General features: G+C 43.1%; 1 protein-coding gene across 1 annotated transcript in view; it reads left to right on the plus strand.

Annotated features, from left to right (window-relative positions):
- Positions 1 to 13,651, plus strand: part of TNFRSF18 (TNF receptor superfamily member 18) — a 35,103-nt gene extending 21,452 nt beyond the window's left edge. The window contains exons 5-6 of the mRNA XM_040415552.1: positions 10,441 to 10,572; positions 13,218 to 13,651. Coding sequence (XP_040271486.1) covers positions 10,441 to 10,572; positions 13,218 to 13,348 — 263 coding nt within the window. The 3' untranslated portion in view covers positions 13,349 to 13,651. The remainder of the gene's footprint in view (positions 1 to 10,440; positions 10,573 to 13,217) is intronic.
- Positions 13,652 to 17,777: the final 4,126 nt, after the last annotated feature.

The raw sequence follows: 17,777 nt of genomic DNA on the forward strand, positions 1-17,777 counted from the left end.
ATGGGTTTCATCCGCAGTTTGGGACATTCTCTGGAGAGGGGTCTTCTGGTTTACCTGATGAGAGATTTTTTTCGTCTTTGTCATTTATTTGGCAAAAGATTCAGGGTAATCTGAAGAGGATGAGTGAGAGATATAAGCGTGTGGCGGATAAGAGACGTGTGCCTGGTCCGGACCTGAATGTGGGTGATCTAGTGTCGTTGTCTACAAAGAATATCAAACTGAAGGTTCCCTCCTGGAATTTGGGTCTTAAGTTTATTGGGCCTTACAAGATCTTGTCCGTCATCAATCCCGTTGCCTTCCGTCTTGATCTTCCTCAGACTTGGAAGATCCATAATGTTTTTCACAGGTCCCTATTAAGACCTTATGTCCAACCCACTGTACCCTCCTCTTTGCCTCCTCCTCCGATTTTTGTTGATGGTAATCTTGAATTTCAGGTCTCTAGGATTGTGAATTCTCGCATCATCCGCGGTTCTCTTCAGTACCTCGTTCATTGGGAGGGTTATGGTCCTGAGGAGAGGATGTGGGTCCCAGTGGCGGACATTAAGGCCACTCGTCTCATCAGGGCTTTCCATAGGTCTCATCCTGAGAAGGTAGGCTCTGAGTGTCCGGAGTCCACCCATAGAGAGAGGTGTACTGTCACTGCCAGTTCTGTGAGAAGGTCTGACAGATGTTCTTCTCTACCTCTTGTATGACGTTCTTTGTTTTGGTTTCACTTGGTCATCTCCTTTCCTTCTGCCAGGTGTCACTTATTTAGACTAATCGTCTTCCTTTATATTTCCTCCCATACTGCCCCACTTTGCGGTTTATACTAGTTCCTGGATGAAGTGTTCACTGCTCAGATAAGTATTTTCCTTTATTGTGTTTCCTTGCTGGCTTGATTCTAGGTGACCGTGACTCCGTCCGTATTAAGTGCAGGGAGCCGGTGGTCTTGTCTCCTCACTATTATAGGGTTTTCAGGTGTCACACAGTCTTAGGTACGTGGGCATGCAATCGTCTACCATTGAGACCCTTGCATGTGCATAGCAGTCAAGGAGAGCTCTTAGGGTTTTAAAGGGCTCGCCTATATGCTCCTTAGCTTGGGATCAAGCCAGTCAGTCGTTTATTTATTAGTTACAGCTATCTGCAACTTCACCCGTGACAGGCAGTCCACATTTTAAGCAATTTCGGAATCAATATTTCTCTATATTGGGCATAGACTTCAAACGGGATGCCGTCTATGCCGGGGGTCTTGTTCTTAGTTATCCTTGATAATATTTTATCCACTGCTATAGGGTCAAGGGGAATTTCCAAGCTTTCCCTTTGATCTAAAGTTAGTGAGGTAATGTTAGTTTTATCTAGAAACTGTTGTATTTGCGCCGTATTTTCCTTTATCTTCCTGCTGTATATATCCTCAAAGTATTCCTTGAGCAGGTCTAACTTAGCTGTTTGTTTCAAAGTTTTCTGCCCCCGTTTATCTACTAAACAATAACTATATTAGTTTTTTGTTTTTGTCTGGGCTGCCACCAGGGCGGCTAGCTTTTTGCCGGGTATATGTGCATAGATATAATTATCCCTGACATAATTTTCTTTTTGTTGCTCCACCAGCAGAAACAGTTCATGTTCCATTTTAGCGACTTTATCTATCCATTCTTTAAAATTTTGCTCTATGGGGTCTTTGACATATTTTTTTTCATACCTCTCCGCCTCTTGTTCTAATTCCAATATTTTCCTCCTTATACCTTTCTTATATATTACTGTGTATTTTGTATCTTACATCTGCTGCCATTAGATTGGCTTGGGTTATTTTCTTTTTGGGAAGGAAAACTAATCTGAATATCTTTCTCAGAAACCCAAATGTATGCAAATTAACTTTTCTTCCAAAAAGAAAAGAACACTATGCAAATCTGATGCCAACAGATGTAAGATAATATCATTTTCATATATGTTTTCCAGAAAGGCTAAGCAGTGTTGGCTGAATTACAATAGTCCTCATGCATACTTGGCCTGCCTACTGAGAAAGAGCACCCCCAAGACTACCTACAAGGCCTCTCAGCTAACTAAAGTAATTTTCTCTTGAAATATCCAGTACTTTTGTCCTTTTAGAAGGAGAACTGGATTGCATGTCTCATTTCCAGTGAAATCTCTGGTACCTCGCATTGATGTTTCTGACCAAAGTGAGTCCACAGAGCTATAACAAACACTCATTTAAGGATAATTAAAAGTACAGTCGTGCGAATCAGCTCGAATTTAGCTTAAATTTTTAAAAGATGACCTGAAAAAAATAAAATATAATAATAATATATATATATATATATATATATATATATACACACTCACCTAAAGAATTATTAGGAACACCTGTTCTATTTCTCATTAATGCAATTGTAACGGTCACGTCCACACACACACAGGGGGAAGGGTAGTGACCACTGCGCTCCACCCTCACCCCTGGCCCTGCCTACTTGCCTCACGAGTCCTGATGACAGGGGACAACTGGACGGCAGTCCCTAACTTAGGATATGTGCAGGGAAGACAGACAAGACAAAATACGGAACATGAACGGACCGGGTCAGAACCAAGAGAGCTACGCAGTACAACGGATAAAGCAAAGAATGGTCAGGAGAAGCCGGGGTTAAATACCAGGAGAGTAGCGAAGTACAAGAGGAGTCCTAAGAGAGTAGTCAGGTGGGAGCCGAGGTCACAATACCAGGATGTATGCGCAGTACAGGAGGAGCAGGCAGAGGATCTTCAGGGAACAGGATCAGGTAAATATTCAGTAGTCCAACAAATAGCCAGGAACCTAGAAATTAACAGGCAACCTGTAGCCAGCAGGCTGCCTGTATTTATAGTGGGGAGTGAGGGTCATGTGACGTGGCCAGCGTCACATGACCGACAGACCAACCAGTCGAGCACCGAGTGATCAGCTCGGCGCTCAAGGCAGACTAGGAGCAGGGAGCCACCCAGCTAGTAAAGCCGCCCTGGGAATGAGGTCAAACACAGAACCTCATTCCAAAAGCTAAGCAACAGTTCTGCGGGCAATGGGGGACCGAGTGCACCTTCGGAACCCCGTGACAGTACCCCCCCTTTTACGAGGGGCCACCGGACCCAAGACTTCAGGCGATGGCTTTTCAGGGTATTCTAAATGAAATTTACGAACCAGTCTAGGAGCATGAACCTCCCTGGCAGGTACCCAAGATCTCTCTTCAGGTCCATACCCCTTCCAGTGAATCAGATACTGCAAGGAGTTACGCACCTTCCTGACATCCACTATTTTAGACACGACATACTCGACAGCATCATTAACAAGAACCGGCGGAGGCGAGGCTTTCGATGGTACTACCGGTTCAAAATATTTTTTAAGTAGAGACTTATGGAACACATTATGAATGTGGAATGACTCGGGCAGCTCCAACCTAAATGATACCGGGTTAATCACCTCCGTGATCTTATATGGACCAATAAAACGAGGAGCAAATTTTCTAGAAGCTACCTTGAGAGATAGATTCTTGGAGGATAACCATACTTTATCCCCAACCTGAAAGTTCACCCCCCTTGAACGTCTCCTATCGGCCTTGAGTCTTTGAGAACTTTGAGCCTTTTCTAGGTTCGATTGAACCCGGGCCCAAACTGTGCACAGTTCGGAGGAGAGTTTATCAGCTTCAGGGTTAGAGGAGGAGACGGACGACCCAGAATGAAAACGGGGATGAAAACCATGGTTACAAAAGAAAGGGGAGACCCCAGCAGAAGAATTGACACGGTTATTCAGAGCAAATTCAGCCAACGGAAGGAATTTGACCCATAATTGCTGGTCATCAGCGACATACAACCTCGGGAATTGTTCCACAGACTGATTAAGGCGTTCAGTCTGCCCATTACTCTCAGGATGGTAGGCGGAAGAAAAAGACAACGAAATTTTACATCTTTGACAGAAGGCCCTCCAGAATTTGGACACAAACTGCACACCCCTGTCCGAAACAATATTTTCCGGGATGCCATGTAAACGAACAATCTCTCTCACAAAAATAGACGCCAGGGTCTTAGCATTCGGAAGTTTAGACAGGGGAATGAAATGAACCATCTTGCTAAACCTATCGACCACTACCCAAACCACAGTCTTACCCTCCGCCAGCGGTAGGTCAGTTATAAAGTCCATCGAGATATGGGACCAGGGTCTACTGGGAATGGGTAGGGGTCATAGGTTACCAGCAGGGCGAGTCCTAGGTGTCTTAGACCTGGCACAAACCTCACAGGCTGACACGTAGGACTTGACATCCCTAGTCAGAGTGGGCCACCAATAAGATCTAGAAACCAGATTCTTAGTGCCCTCAATACCCGGATGTCCACAAAAGGCAGAATCGTGACACTCACCCAACAGCTGGAGACGAAATTGTACGGGAACAAACAACTTATCTGTTGGGGTGGATGCCGGTGCCAGATGTTGTTCAGCCTTAATGCGAGCCGAGATATCCTGGGTTAGAGCTGCTAAGAAGATGTTTGCTGGTAGGATGGATTCAGGCGGCGTCTCAGTGGGTTGAAAAGCATGGAAGCTCCGAGATAATGCGTCTGCCTTCACATTTTTACTTCCCGGCCTGAACGTAATGGAGAAATCAAAACGGGTAAAAAACAGAGCCCATCGGGCTTGTCGGGGATTCAACCTCTTAGCGGACTCGAGAAACATTAGGTTTTTATGGTCAGTGACAACAGTTACTCGATGCCTTGCCCCCTCCAAAAAATGTCTCCACTCCTCAAATGCCCATTTAATGGCCAACAGCTCCCTATTCCCTATGTCGTAGTTTCTCTCCGTGGGAGAGAATTTCCTAGAGAAGAAGGCACACGGTCTCAGGTTAGTGAGGCTAGCAGGACCTTGTGAAAGGACGGCTCCTGCGCCGTCCTCGGACGCATCCACCTCCACAATAAAGGGTCTCTCCTGATCAGGCTGGATCAGAATGGGAGCGCTACTAAATGCCTTTTTTAATGTTTCAAATGATGAAATGGCTTTGGTAGACCAATTCTCCAAATCCGCCCCTTTCTTAGTAAGGTCGGTCAATGGCTTAGCAATTACAGAAAAATTCATGATAAATTTACGGTAGTAATTAGCGAAACCCAAAAACCGTTGTAAAGCCTTTAAGGATGAAGGCCTTACCCATTCCTTAATTGCTAAAACCTTACCAGGATCCATCTTAAAGGCGTGAGGAGTCAAAACATGCCCTAGAAACAGTATCTCCTGTACACCAAAGACACATTTCTCTTGCTTAGCGGATAGCTGGTTCTCCCTCAACACCTTTAATACTTGTTTGACATGGGACACATGAGATTCGAAATCAGGAGAGAATATCAAAATGTCATCAAGATAGACAATAATAAATTTACCTAAGAACTCCCTAAGAATATCGTTCATTAAGTTTTGGAACACAGCTGGGGCATTGCTGAGTCCAAAAGGCATCACCTGATATTCAAAGTGTCCTATCGGAGTATTGAACGCTGTCTTCCATTCGTCTCCCTCCTTGATTCGGATTAGATTGTATGCCCCTTTCAGGTCAATCTTGGAAAACCAGTTTGCCCCCAAAACCTGGTTAAATAAATCCGGAATCAATGGGAGAGAGTATCTATTTTGGACAGTGATTTTATTCAATCTCCGGTAATCAATACAAGGCCTAAGACCACCATCCTTCTTTTTAACAAAGAAAAACCCTGCTCCCATAGGAGAGACTGAAGGTCTAATATGCCCGTTAGCAAGGCTCTCCTTAATATAATCTTCCATAGCCTTGCGTTCGGGCCCTGAAAGATTATAAATTCGACCTTTAGGAAATTCAGCACCCTCAATTAGCTCTATGGCGCAATCATAAGGTCTATGGGGGGGTAGAACCTCTGGAGTAAGGGACGAGAACACATCAGAATATTCCTTAATAACAGAGGGTAATGTATTAGACCTTACTGAAACCCCAGCCTGGACAACGGACAAGCATGAGTCACACTTAGGTCCCCATTTCACCAACTCTCCTTTGGACCAATCAATTGTGGGGTTATGTAAACGGAGCCAAGGCAACCCTAGTACCACCTCAACCGGTAGGTTCTCCAGGACTAGAAGAGAACATCTCTCAGAGTGGCACACACCCACGGACAGAGAAATTTCAGAGGTACATGACCTCACCGTACCACCAATCAGGGGAGTAGCATCAATAGCCATGACATGGATAGGTGTAGGTAAAGCAAACATTGGAATACCCAATTTACAAGCAAACTCAAAGTCAATAAAGCTGGCCACTGAACCGGAGTCAATAAAGGCCTTACCCGGCAACTTATTAACCCCCAGAGAAATTGTTATGGGTACCAAAAGCTTACCTTTAGAAAAATCAGGGTGTACCTGGTCTTTGGGTTGTCTTGCCTTAGAAGACTTGTCAGAGAGATCCCTCTTAGGACACTTGTTGATCCAATGGCCAGAATCTCCACAGTAGAAGCACTCTCCGCGTCTGCGACGAAGATTACCCCGGGTCATGCCAACCTGCATGGGTTCCTCGGTGGAGACCTCAGTGTTGTCCCTGGAAAAGGCCTCTGGCTGGACCACCATCTGAGAACAGAACTGTCGTTCTTGTCGTCTCTCTCTAACTCGTCTGTCAAGTCGGACAACTAGGGTCATCATCTCCTCTAAGGTCTCAGGAATTTGGTAATTGACCAATAGATCTTTTAAATTATCAGATAGACCAGACCTAAACTGACTCTTCAGGGCTGGCTCATTCCATCCTGAGGGGACACACCACCGTCTGAATTGGGTGCAATACTCCTCCGCAGGGAGATGGCCCTGAACCAGTGCCCTAAGAGCTGTCTCGGCTACCAGGGCCCTGTCTGGTTCGTCATATAGGGTACCCAGGGCCTGACAAAAACCCCTCCACAGAAGTTAGACAACTGGCCCCAGGAGGTAACGAAAATGCCCAGTCCTGGGGATCACCCTGTAATAGAGAAATGATAATCCCCACGCGTTGGCTCTCGGGACCGGAGGACACGGGGCGCAAACGAAAGTAGAGTTTGCAATTCTCCTTAAAGGAGAGAAACCTCTTCCGGTCTCCAGAAAAGGGTTCTGGGAGCTTGATCTGGGGTTCAAAATATGGACTGGAGGACAGAGGAGTGGAAGAACCTTGCCCTAACTCACAAGAACGGAGTTTCTCTCCTAGCTCCTGCACCCTCTGTGTCAAGTTAGAGACATGGTCAGTCAGGGTAGTAAGAGGATTCATGATACAGTGGTTATTGGGCCTGTTAATCTGTAACGGTCACGTCCACACACACACAGGGGGAAGGGTAGTGACCACTGCGCTCCACCCTCACCCCTGGCCCTGCCTACTTGCCTCACGAGTCCTGATGACAGGGGACAACTGGACGGCAGTCCCTAACTTAGGATATGTGCAGGGAAGACAGACAAGACAAAATACGGAACATGAACGGACCGGGTCAGAACCAAGAGAGCTACGCAGTACAACGGATAAAGCAAAGAATGGTCAGGAGAAGCCGGGGTCAAATACCAGGAGAGTAGCGAAGTACAAGAGGAGTCCTAAGAGAGTAGTCAGGTGGGAGCCGAGGTCACAATACCAGGATGTATGCGCAGTACAGGAGGAGCAGGCAGAGGATCGTCAGGGAACAGGATCAGGTAAATATTCAGTAGTCCAACAAATAGCCAGAAACCTAGAAATTAACAGGCAACCTGTAGCCAGCAGGCTGCCTGTATTTATAGTGGGGAGTGAGGGTCATGTGACGTGGCCAGCGTCACATGACCGACAGACCAACGAGTCGAGCACCGAGTGATCAGCTCGGCGCTCAAGGCAGACTAGGAGCAGGGAGCCACCCAGCTAGTAAAGCCGCCCTGGGAATGTGGTCAAACACAGAACCTCATTCCAAAAGCTAAGCAACAGTTCTGCGGGCAATGGGGGACCGAGTGCACCTTCGGAACCCCGTGACAGCAATTATCTAGTCAACCAATCACATGGAAGTTGCTTCAATGCATTTAGGGGTGTGGTCCTGGTCAAGACAATCTCCTGAACTCCAAACTGAATGTCAGAATGGGAAAGAAAGGTGATTTAAGCAATTTTGAGCGTGGCATGGTTGTTGGTGCCAGACGGGCCGGTCTGAGTATTTCACAATCTGCTCAGTTACTGGGATTTTCACACACAACCATTTCTATGATTTACAAAGAATGGTGTGAAAAGGGAAAAACATCCAGTATGCGGCAGTCCTGTGGGCAAAAATGCCTTGTGGATGCTAGAGGTCAGAGGAGAATAGGCCGACTGATTCAAGCTGATAGAAGAGCAACGTTGACTGAAATAACCACTCGTTACAACCGAGGTATGCAGCAAAGCATTTGTGAAGCCACAACACGCACAACCTTGAGGCGGATGGGCTACAACAGCAGAAGACCCCACCGGGTACCACTCTTCTCCACTACAAATAGGAAAAAGAGGCTACAATTTGCACGAGCTCACCAAAATTGGACTGTTGAAGACTGGAAAAATGTTGCCTGGTCTGATGAGTCTCGATTTCTGTTGAGACATTCAAATGGTAGAGTCCGAATTTGGCGTAAACAGAATGAGAACATGTATCCATCCTCTGATGGCTACTTCCAGCAGGATAATGCGCCATGTCACAAAGCTCGAATCATTTCAAATTGGTTTCTTGAACATGACAATGAGTTCACTGTACTAAAATGGCCCCTAATAATTCTTGCAAAATGTAGATCTTTTAATTATTGTCTCTTTAGGCATGCCCTGCTACTCTCTTGATACTTTAGATATTCCTTATTCCCTCCCCATCTATATGCACATTCAGTACCTCTCAGCTTACAGTACATGTGTTCTGTCATGGAGTAAGACAAGACAACCCCCATACATATTAATTGATCAGCTGGCCCTACAGAAATTGGCAGGCTCTGCCGACATTAATATGTGCATGGCCAGTTTTACTCTTTGTTATGCTTGCTTATGTTGGCACTGAAATTATCATAGAGACATAAGGAATCTAAATAAAATTACCTTAGGCCTTGTTTACCCAATATCTTATACTCTACAGGGCTGTTCCATATATCAGGCTGTTGTAAGATCCTATTAAAATGTGAGGGGCTGTAATGGTAATTGTAGTAGTTGCAGAATCTCACCCAGAAATCAGGTTTAGTTGAGAAAGAAGATAAGTGTGGATAGTAAGCAGGCGGCCAGTATGGGTCAAACATAAAGAGGATTTTCTCCAGAGAGATGCAGGATGGGGGTTTCAGTTCACTCCACAATGAGAGGGCACAATTCATATATCACAATGTTATGGTTTCAGTTGTTGCTTTTCACTGACTCATATTCTAGACCAGTGGATCGTGAGTGCTGCAGAATACACTCAAATTCAGATGGGACCATATGTATCACTTTAGTGTTAAAACTTCCTCTGCACTGCTCTGTCAGGCATGCTAGCTCCATCTTCTGCACTTCTCCTCCTGGGTGACACTTATCCTGACCTCCTTCAATGGGTCGACTTGTCTCTTCCTCAGTCAACTCACACTTTGGAACTGATAGTGTGGCCACAGTCATGGCATCACTTATCAGTGAGATGGCAGGAGACAACCCTTTATAAATGTTCCACTGAAACATCTACACTTCCTAGTGGATTCACTATCACATACTATAGCCACTAGGAGTTCCCTCTTCTACTGGCCACTACTACACTGAATTATATATGGAAAACTGCTGTGATCAACCGCTTGCATCAGCATTATTTAGCATCTTTTTAAAGTTACAGGCATAATGCAAATATATACAAACAGTTTACATGAACTCCTTTTTCCACTATGGGTCCATCCATAGGAAAGAAAGCACAAGTCAAGTACACAATTTGTCAGCTTTGGCAAATTAAGTATAGTCAGTGTCCACATCCTTTAGGGTAAAAAATACATTTTTCTACAAGTTATGTGTTAATGTGTAAGTTCACCATCCATGACATTAGTTCTAGTAGGGCAAACTGTGTCACCCTCTACAGATATCAGCAGGATCGGCTTGCAATCATATACCTTTGGTCCTGAGAACTGACTTGCAATAGAATAAATTGTAGCTTATTGGGTAGCTGAGACAGTGATGTTGCACTAAACTACATAAAGGTTGAGAGTTTTCTAGGGCTCTTGATACATCCTAAAAGTCCCTGATTAGAACCTTAATCTTATACAGATGTCCCCAAAGTTCCCAGATATAACCATTTCTAGAAGAGGTACAGTGTACCACATCTGGTTTCTAGAAATTTTAATGTCTTTTCCTGCCTTCATGTGGAGTCAACAACAAAAACTGCCCAGAAGACAACGATGTGGTTAAGAAACATCTGCATTTCTTGGTGGAAAGTTACACCCAGCACAGTCAAATAGATTTGAAAGGTGTCGCTCATTTTTCTATACATCCTGTTGGTCAGTTTCTAAGAAATTATTGTCTTACTTATCTTATTTTTTTCCAGAATCTTCTTTGACTAATTGGACAGTGCTGGCACTATATTTGGCCGTGGCTGTGTTTATTCTCGTGTTAGTAACGGTCGCCATTCACCTCCTCATATGGAAAATGAAAGCCGCACCACTATTGAAAATTGCAGGTCTGTATCATAAATATAAAGAACGCCATATTACTGGTCTATGTTGTACTGCTTCTGAATACAGTACAGATAGCCTACTATGGATCCATATTGTACCTTTAAGTGCCTCATAGTGGCATACAACATTGCATGAGGTATTACTGAGGTATCTATACATTAGGCAGTCTAATAGGGCCCTAACACTATGACTAATAATGAGCAAATCGAAGCAACTGAAGTGGAATTTAGAACAGATGTTTAGGAAAAATTCAATTTGCAACGTATCCAAATTTCCTCGCGATTCGTGGTAACGAATCTTTTTTTTCCCCTAAAATCACGGCTGCACGTGTTACAAAGTGAAAGTAAGAATACGGGTATGTGAGATCACCCATAATTCCGTGCAGCCAGACAATCCACAGATAGCCATCCCCTGTGATGTCACAGCCCTTTAAAAGCCTTGTCCCACACAGTCTCTGCCACTGTGAGCTGAGCATAGGGAGAGACATGGCAAGCGCTAATGACAGTGTTTACAAAGATTTTAATTGTAGAATATTGAATAGGGAAAGTGCAGTGACAGGGTAGGAAGATTGTAGGGAGAGTGTTTAGATACTGTAGGGAGAGCATAGGGAGACTGCAGGGACAGTGCAGGCTGAGTGTCTGTGCATCTTGTTCAACTGTTGTGTCATTCATACCTAATCTGTTCTGTTATATATGAGTGTCAGTGTCAATAGGCAGTCTAATATATAGTCACATTTATCTAGTTCACCTGCTGCGCCATTAAGACATAATCTGTTGAATGAATCTGTTGCAGGTTGAATAAATTGCGGTGTAGGGTACAGAGGAATATAATTCAATGGTGTCCACATTGATTAAAAGAAAACCAATTCTATTAGTCCCTGATTCACAAATTGAGGGTGATACACCTGCCTCATTTACTGTTTGTGGTGTGTCCACATTGATTAATTGATAAGCAATTCTATTGTGCCCTGATTCACAAATTGGGGTGATACACCTGTCTCATTCTACTGTTTCTGGCGTGTCCACATTGACATTTAACCGCTTCTGTTACCCAAACAGTTACTGTGATTTTGTCTTACAGAGCAGTCTAATTTAGCACCATATGGGCAGTAAAAATAGATAGATTCTTCGAACTGCAGAGTTGTCCACGAGTTGATCGCCGTGTTTTGTCGGAAAAATTATTCTTTTATCTGAAAAATTATTCTTTTAGCGAAAACATTAGTCTTGTAGTGAAAAAAATTGTCTTTTAGCAAATAAATTTGTATTTTACCAAATAAATTAGTCTGCTCCAGTATTACAATCCCCAATCCCTGTGATGAACGACATTGAGTGGGTAACCCGCACCTGTCGGCAGGGAATGGACACGGCGATCCCTTCAATGCAGTGTGTGTTCAGCCCTGGACATGTAAGGGCATCACAGAAAAGTTAGTGCTTTCCAGTCTTTCAAAAATGCTGGACGCGGACCACCTGGGATCAAATAACTCCTTGTATTTTGGTTAAAATCAGATGGGCCAAACTTGCTGGATGGATCAAAGATGGCAACTGGATTATTGCCATAAGGGAGGAGTCTCGTCGGTTATCGGAATGAACACAAATCGCTCCACCAACTCAACCCAAATTCATCTTAGCTAATACGGTCTTTTAGTCAGTGTTTTGTATCAGTATTTGATCAGAATTTGTAAGCCAAAAGCAGAAGTGGGTAGAACACACAGATGAGATGCAATAATTCCATTGCATGTTGTCTCTGTTTTGGACCCACTCCTGATTATATACTGATGCAAAACACTGACAAAATACTGACCGTCTGAAAGAGGCTTTATGCACAAAATACAAGATATTTTTTTTTTGTTTTATGTTCTTCCGACGGATCAGAAGAATGGAAACATAAACAATTATATTAACACAGCCTTACTGCCACTGCTGCTGCCCCACCTCTCCACTCTGTCATGGGGCCACTTTTGTCACGGTTACTGCCACTGCTACTGCCACAATCCTCACTCTGTCATGGGGCCACTTTTGTCACGGTTACTGCCACTGCTACTGCCACCATCCTCACTCTGTCATGAGCCACTATTAGGTACCATTCACATGACCGTATGAATGACTGCATCCATTCCGGAATTTTGGCTTGGAAGCCTCCACCTAGTTTACCATATGGAGAGCCCAATACATCACCAGATCTCCACAAAAAGCCTTTGCCTTGCGCAATTCAGCGCAGATCTAAGGAGAGCATTGGAGCATAAAATGCTCTGATGCTCATATCAGGGTGGCTGCCTGAACCCCGACAACCCCTTTAAGCAATTTGTGCTGCTATGTTTTCTTACATTTTTGTGCTACTGTATTTTGGGGCACATTTACTAAAGATTGATGTTACATAAGCCTTAATAAGAGGTCCATTGATGTAAGATTTAACACATTGTTTAAGGGGCTAATAATAAATTTGTGCGCTGTCCATGTCCCACAAACTGAAATCTATGCCAGTTATCATTTATCATAAATCATGGTAAATGTGTTGGGATGAGGAGGCCTTGTGTTGCGAGCAGTGGAAAATCTTTAAAAAAAAATACAGGAGTATAACTTTAGTAAATGTGGCCTTTTCTCTGTAAAAAAAAAATCATAATTTTATTTTAACTACCTATTGTTTCTAGGAGACCCATTCCAACCTCACCTCATCATTAAAAGGAACGCTAAGGAAGATATTGATTCCTGGAGCTGTCAATATCCAGAAGAAGAACATGGAGAACATGGAAATAGCCTAGCAGAGAAGCAAAATGTGTAGTTGATCAACTAAGAGGTCTTAACAGAGAGAAACAAATTTTACAAAAGAATGATGTAATTTATTGTTTGGATCTAGGTAATGGTAACCAGTCTTTAAGAAGGTATTCGGACCTCAAAATGCTTAATGTGCCAGAGGAGCATTCTGGTACAGTGGAATATTGTAGATACTAAGGTTAAAAATAGACACTTGTGTCATCATGTAACATAGTACATAAGGCCGAAAAAAGATATTTGTCCATCCAGTTCGGCCTGTTATCCTGCAAGTTGATCCAGAGGAAGGCAAAAAAAAAAACTGTGAGGTAGAAGCCAATTTTCCCCACTTTAGGGGAATAAAAAATTCCTTCCCGACTCCAATCAGGCAATCAGAATAACTCCCTGGATCAACGACCCCTCTCTAGTAGCCATAGCCTGTAATATTATTACGCTCCAGAAATACATCCAGGCCCCTCTTGAATTCCTTTATTGTACTCACCATCACCACATCCTCAGGCAGAGAGTTCCATAGTCTCACTGCTCTTACCGTAAAGAATCCTCTTCTATGTTTGTGTACAAACCTTCTTTCCTCCAGACGCAGAGGATGTCCCCTCGTCACAGTCATAGTCCTGGGGATAAATAGATGATGGGATAGATCTCTGTACTGACCCCTGATATATTTATACATATTAATTAGATTGTGAATAACCCTAATTTTGATAATCTTTCAGGGTACTGTAGTTGCCCCATTCCAGTTATTACTTTAGTTGCCCTCCTCTGGACCCTCTCCAGCTCTGCCATGTCTACCTTGTTCACAGGAGCCCAGAACTGTGCACAGTACTCCATGTGTGGTCTGACTAGCGATTTGTAAAGTGGTAGGACTATGTTGTTATCACGAGCATCTATGCCCCCCATTATCTTATTGGCCTTGGCAGCAGCTGCCTGGCACTGGTTTTTGCAGCTTAGTTTGCTGTTTATTAAAATTCCTAGATCCTTTTCCATGTCAGTGTTACCGAGTGTTTTACCATTTAGTATGTACGGGTGACTTGTATTATTCCTTCCCATGTGCATAACTTTACATTTGTCAGTGTTAAACCTCATCTGCCACTTCTCTGCCCAAGCCTCCAATCTATCCATATCCCTCTGTAGCAGTATACTGTCCTCTTCAGTGTTAATTACTTTACACAGTTTAGTGTCATCTGCGAAAATTTATACTTTACTATGCAAGCCTTCTACAAGATCATTAATACATATATTGAAGAGGATGGGGCCCGATACTGACCCCTGAGGTACCCCACTAGTGACAGTGACCCAATCTGAGTGTGTACCGTTAATAACCACCCTCTGTTTTCTATCATTGAGCCAGTTACTTACCCACATACAGACGTTTTCTCCCAGTCCGAGCATTCTCATTTTATATACCAGGGATCAGCAACCTTCGGCACTCCAGCTGTGGTGAAACTACGACTCCCAGCATGCACACTTGCTTAGCTATTTTCAGGACTCCCATAAAAGTGAATTGAGCAGGCGGGGAGTCGTAGTTTCAACACATCTGGAGTGCCGAAGGTTGCTGACTGCTGTTATATACTAACCTTTTATGCGGTACAGTGTCAAATGCTTTGGAGAAGTCCAGATATACGACATCCATTGATTCACCGCTGTCAAGTCTAGAACTTGCCTCCTCATAGAAATTGATTAAATTAGTTTGGCATGACCGATCCCTCACGAAGCCATGCTGATATGGCGTTATTTGCTGATATGGCATCTCTCAGAAAACCTTCAAACAGTTTATCCACAACAGATATTAAACGTACCGGCCCTTTTTGAATATTGGCACCACATTTGCCATGCGCCAATCCTGTGGGACATTCCCTGTCAGTATAGAGTCCGCAAATATCAAAAACAAGAGTCTGGCTATGACATTACTTAATTCCCTTAGGATACGGGGGTGTATGCCATCCGGTCCTGGCGATTTTTCTATTTTAATATTTTGAAGTCGCTGATGTACTTCTTCCTGGGTCAGACAGGACACTTTTAATGGGGAATTTATTTTTACATTCTGCATGTCATCTGACTGTTTATTTTCCTCAGTGAATACATTGGAGAAAAAAATATTTAACAGCTTCGATTTCTCCTCGTCGCTCTCTGCGACTCCCCCCTCATTACTCTTTAAAGGGCCGACACCTTCAGATTTATACTTTTTAACATTTATATAATTGAAGAACATTTTAGGGTTAGTTTTACTCTCTTTGGCAATTAATCTCTTGGTCTCTAGTTTGGCCGCTTTTATTTGTTTTTTACATGTTCTATTTTTTTCCTTCTAGTTTTTCAGTGCTTCCTCGCTACCCTCCTGTTTTAGTGTTTTATATGCTTTCTTTTTTTCATTTATTGCTTTCTTTACAAATAATGTGATACAAATAATGAGTCATGTGGAAACTACATTTCTATTTGAGATTTTTCCAAAATTTTAATCACTGGCTTCTTTATTGGTAGACCTATCCACAATAGTGTAATGGATGAAAGCCACTCACACAACTTGTAGACTATTGAATGTACATAGTGTAGATATCAGAGCATGGTACTGTACTGTGAAAATATATAAAAAAATATATATATATTAAAAAAAACTGAAAATAAATTTAGGAGCACAGGGGGAGATTTATGAAAATGGTGTAAAGTAGAACTGGCTTAGTTGCCCATAGCAACCAATCAACTTCCACCTTTCAAAAAGGTTAAAGGAAAAAAGGGCCAGAGCAGACTCTATCTGTTGAGGAGGCTGAGGTCCTTTGGAGTGCAGGGGACGTTCCTAAAGACCTTTGACTCAGTGGTGGCATCAGCCATATTCTATGGTGTGGTTTGTTGGGGGAGCAGCAGCTTATCTGTGGCTGAGAGACAGAGATTAGATAAGCTCATTAAGAAGGCCAGCTCTGTCCTAGGTTGTCCCCTTGATCCAGTGCAGGAGGTGGGTGACAGAAGAACTCTAGCAAAATTAACATCACTGTTAGACAATGTCTCCCACCCCATGCATGAAGCTGTTGTGGAGCTTTAGAGCTCCTTCAGTGACAGACTGCTGCATCCTAGGTGCACGAAGGAACGTTATAGGAGGTCCTTCCTCCCAGCAGCAGTTAGGATTTATAACCACCACTGTTCCCAGAAACACAGTAGTGAATTTTTTAAGTAAATTCTGTGTTATGTTTTTCTTGTATTTTACTCTTTAATTTCTAATTACTCTTTATTTTTGCTCCTGTTGTGAATGTGATTGCTGCTGTTATGCCAAAATTTCCCCACTGAGGGACAATAAAGGGATTTTCTTCTTCTTCTTCTTCTTCTTCTTCTTCATTTTTCACTGCTCCTCGGGAAAATGAAAGGTGGAATCTAATTGGTTGCTGTGGTCAACTAAGCCAGTTCTTCTTTTACCAAATAACTATAGCAAAAGAAGAACATGTGTAGTATATTTTAGGGCAGGATTTAATCATGTCATCAAGAAGTCTGGTTAACCTTTTTAAGTTCCATGAGATATAGTGAATCTGATTTAACCCTTTATTGTATTGGCCAATGTTTTGGAACATCCAGTGTGAAATAAAAACTTCACAGTGTTCTTAGATACTCATATACAGTATCTATGTAAAGACTTCCCCTTGAAAGCTCAGCTTACGTGAGCCAAACTCTCTTTCTTACCTCACTAACAGGAACTTGTCATCCTTGTCTGGTTTGTTACAGCTGCAGTCATGGTCACTGTTCATATAATTCCTGTCTCAGAAAATAAAGGGCTCTGTTTACTTATATTTCCTCCTAGCCTGCCCCATGATATATGATATGGAGGCAGTGGTGTACATAGAGAAGTAAGGGCCCCATAGCAAGGATCAAACCAGGCCCCCCATACAGGTCAGAAGGGTTTCTGTCTAAACCCTTTTCAATGACCCTTGGGCAATTTTTCTACTGCTTTATTTGCTAAAAGTTGTTCCTTTAGAGGGTAGAGTCCTGACCAAGTCACCTCCAGTAGAAGAGGAGGTAATCCCAACTAAGATTGGGTCCCCTCTTGCCCTGGGCCCCATAGCAATCCCATGGTCTGCTGCTATAGTAGTTATGTCCCTGTATGGAGGGTGTATGTGGAAGTACCTAACACGTAACAGAGGGCAGTATTTTCTAAAATCTAGATTAAGAGTTTGAGATTATCCATTGAGTTGTATGTCCTAAGAGGTTTTGAAGTAGGTAATTGGATTTACACTTTAATGATGAACTTCTTTATAATAGTTTTGACCATGCTGCGATTTATTGGCCTCAACTTTTTTTTTGCTGAAAGACCACCACTGTCTTATACTTATTGTATGTGGACTTGGTACTAAGAACCTGTGCCATTGTATATTTATAGTACAGGTTAAAACCAGTCATAGACCACCAAACATCGGGAGAGAGGTCAGAATTAGTTTTTTTCTGATTGGCTATACACAGCACTC

Source organism: Bufo bufo, chromosome 1, assembly GCF_905171765.1.
Source record: "Bufo bufo chromosome 1, aBufBuf1.1, whole genome shotgun sequence".
Classification (NCBI taxonomy): domain Eukaryota; kingdom Metazoa; phylum Chordata; class Amphibia; order Anura; family Bufonidae; genus Bufo; species Bufo bufo.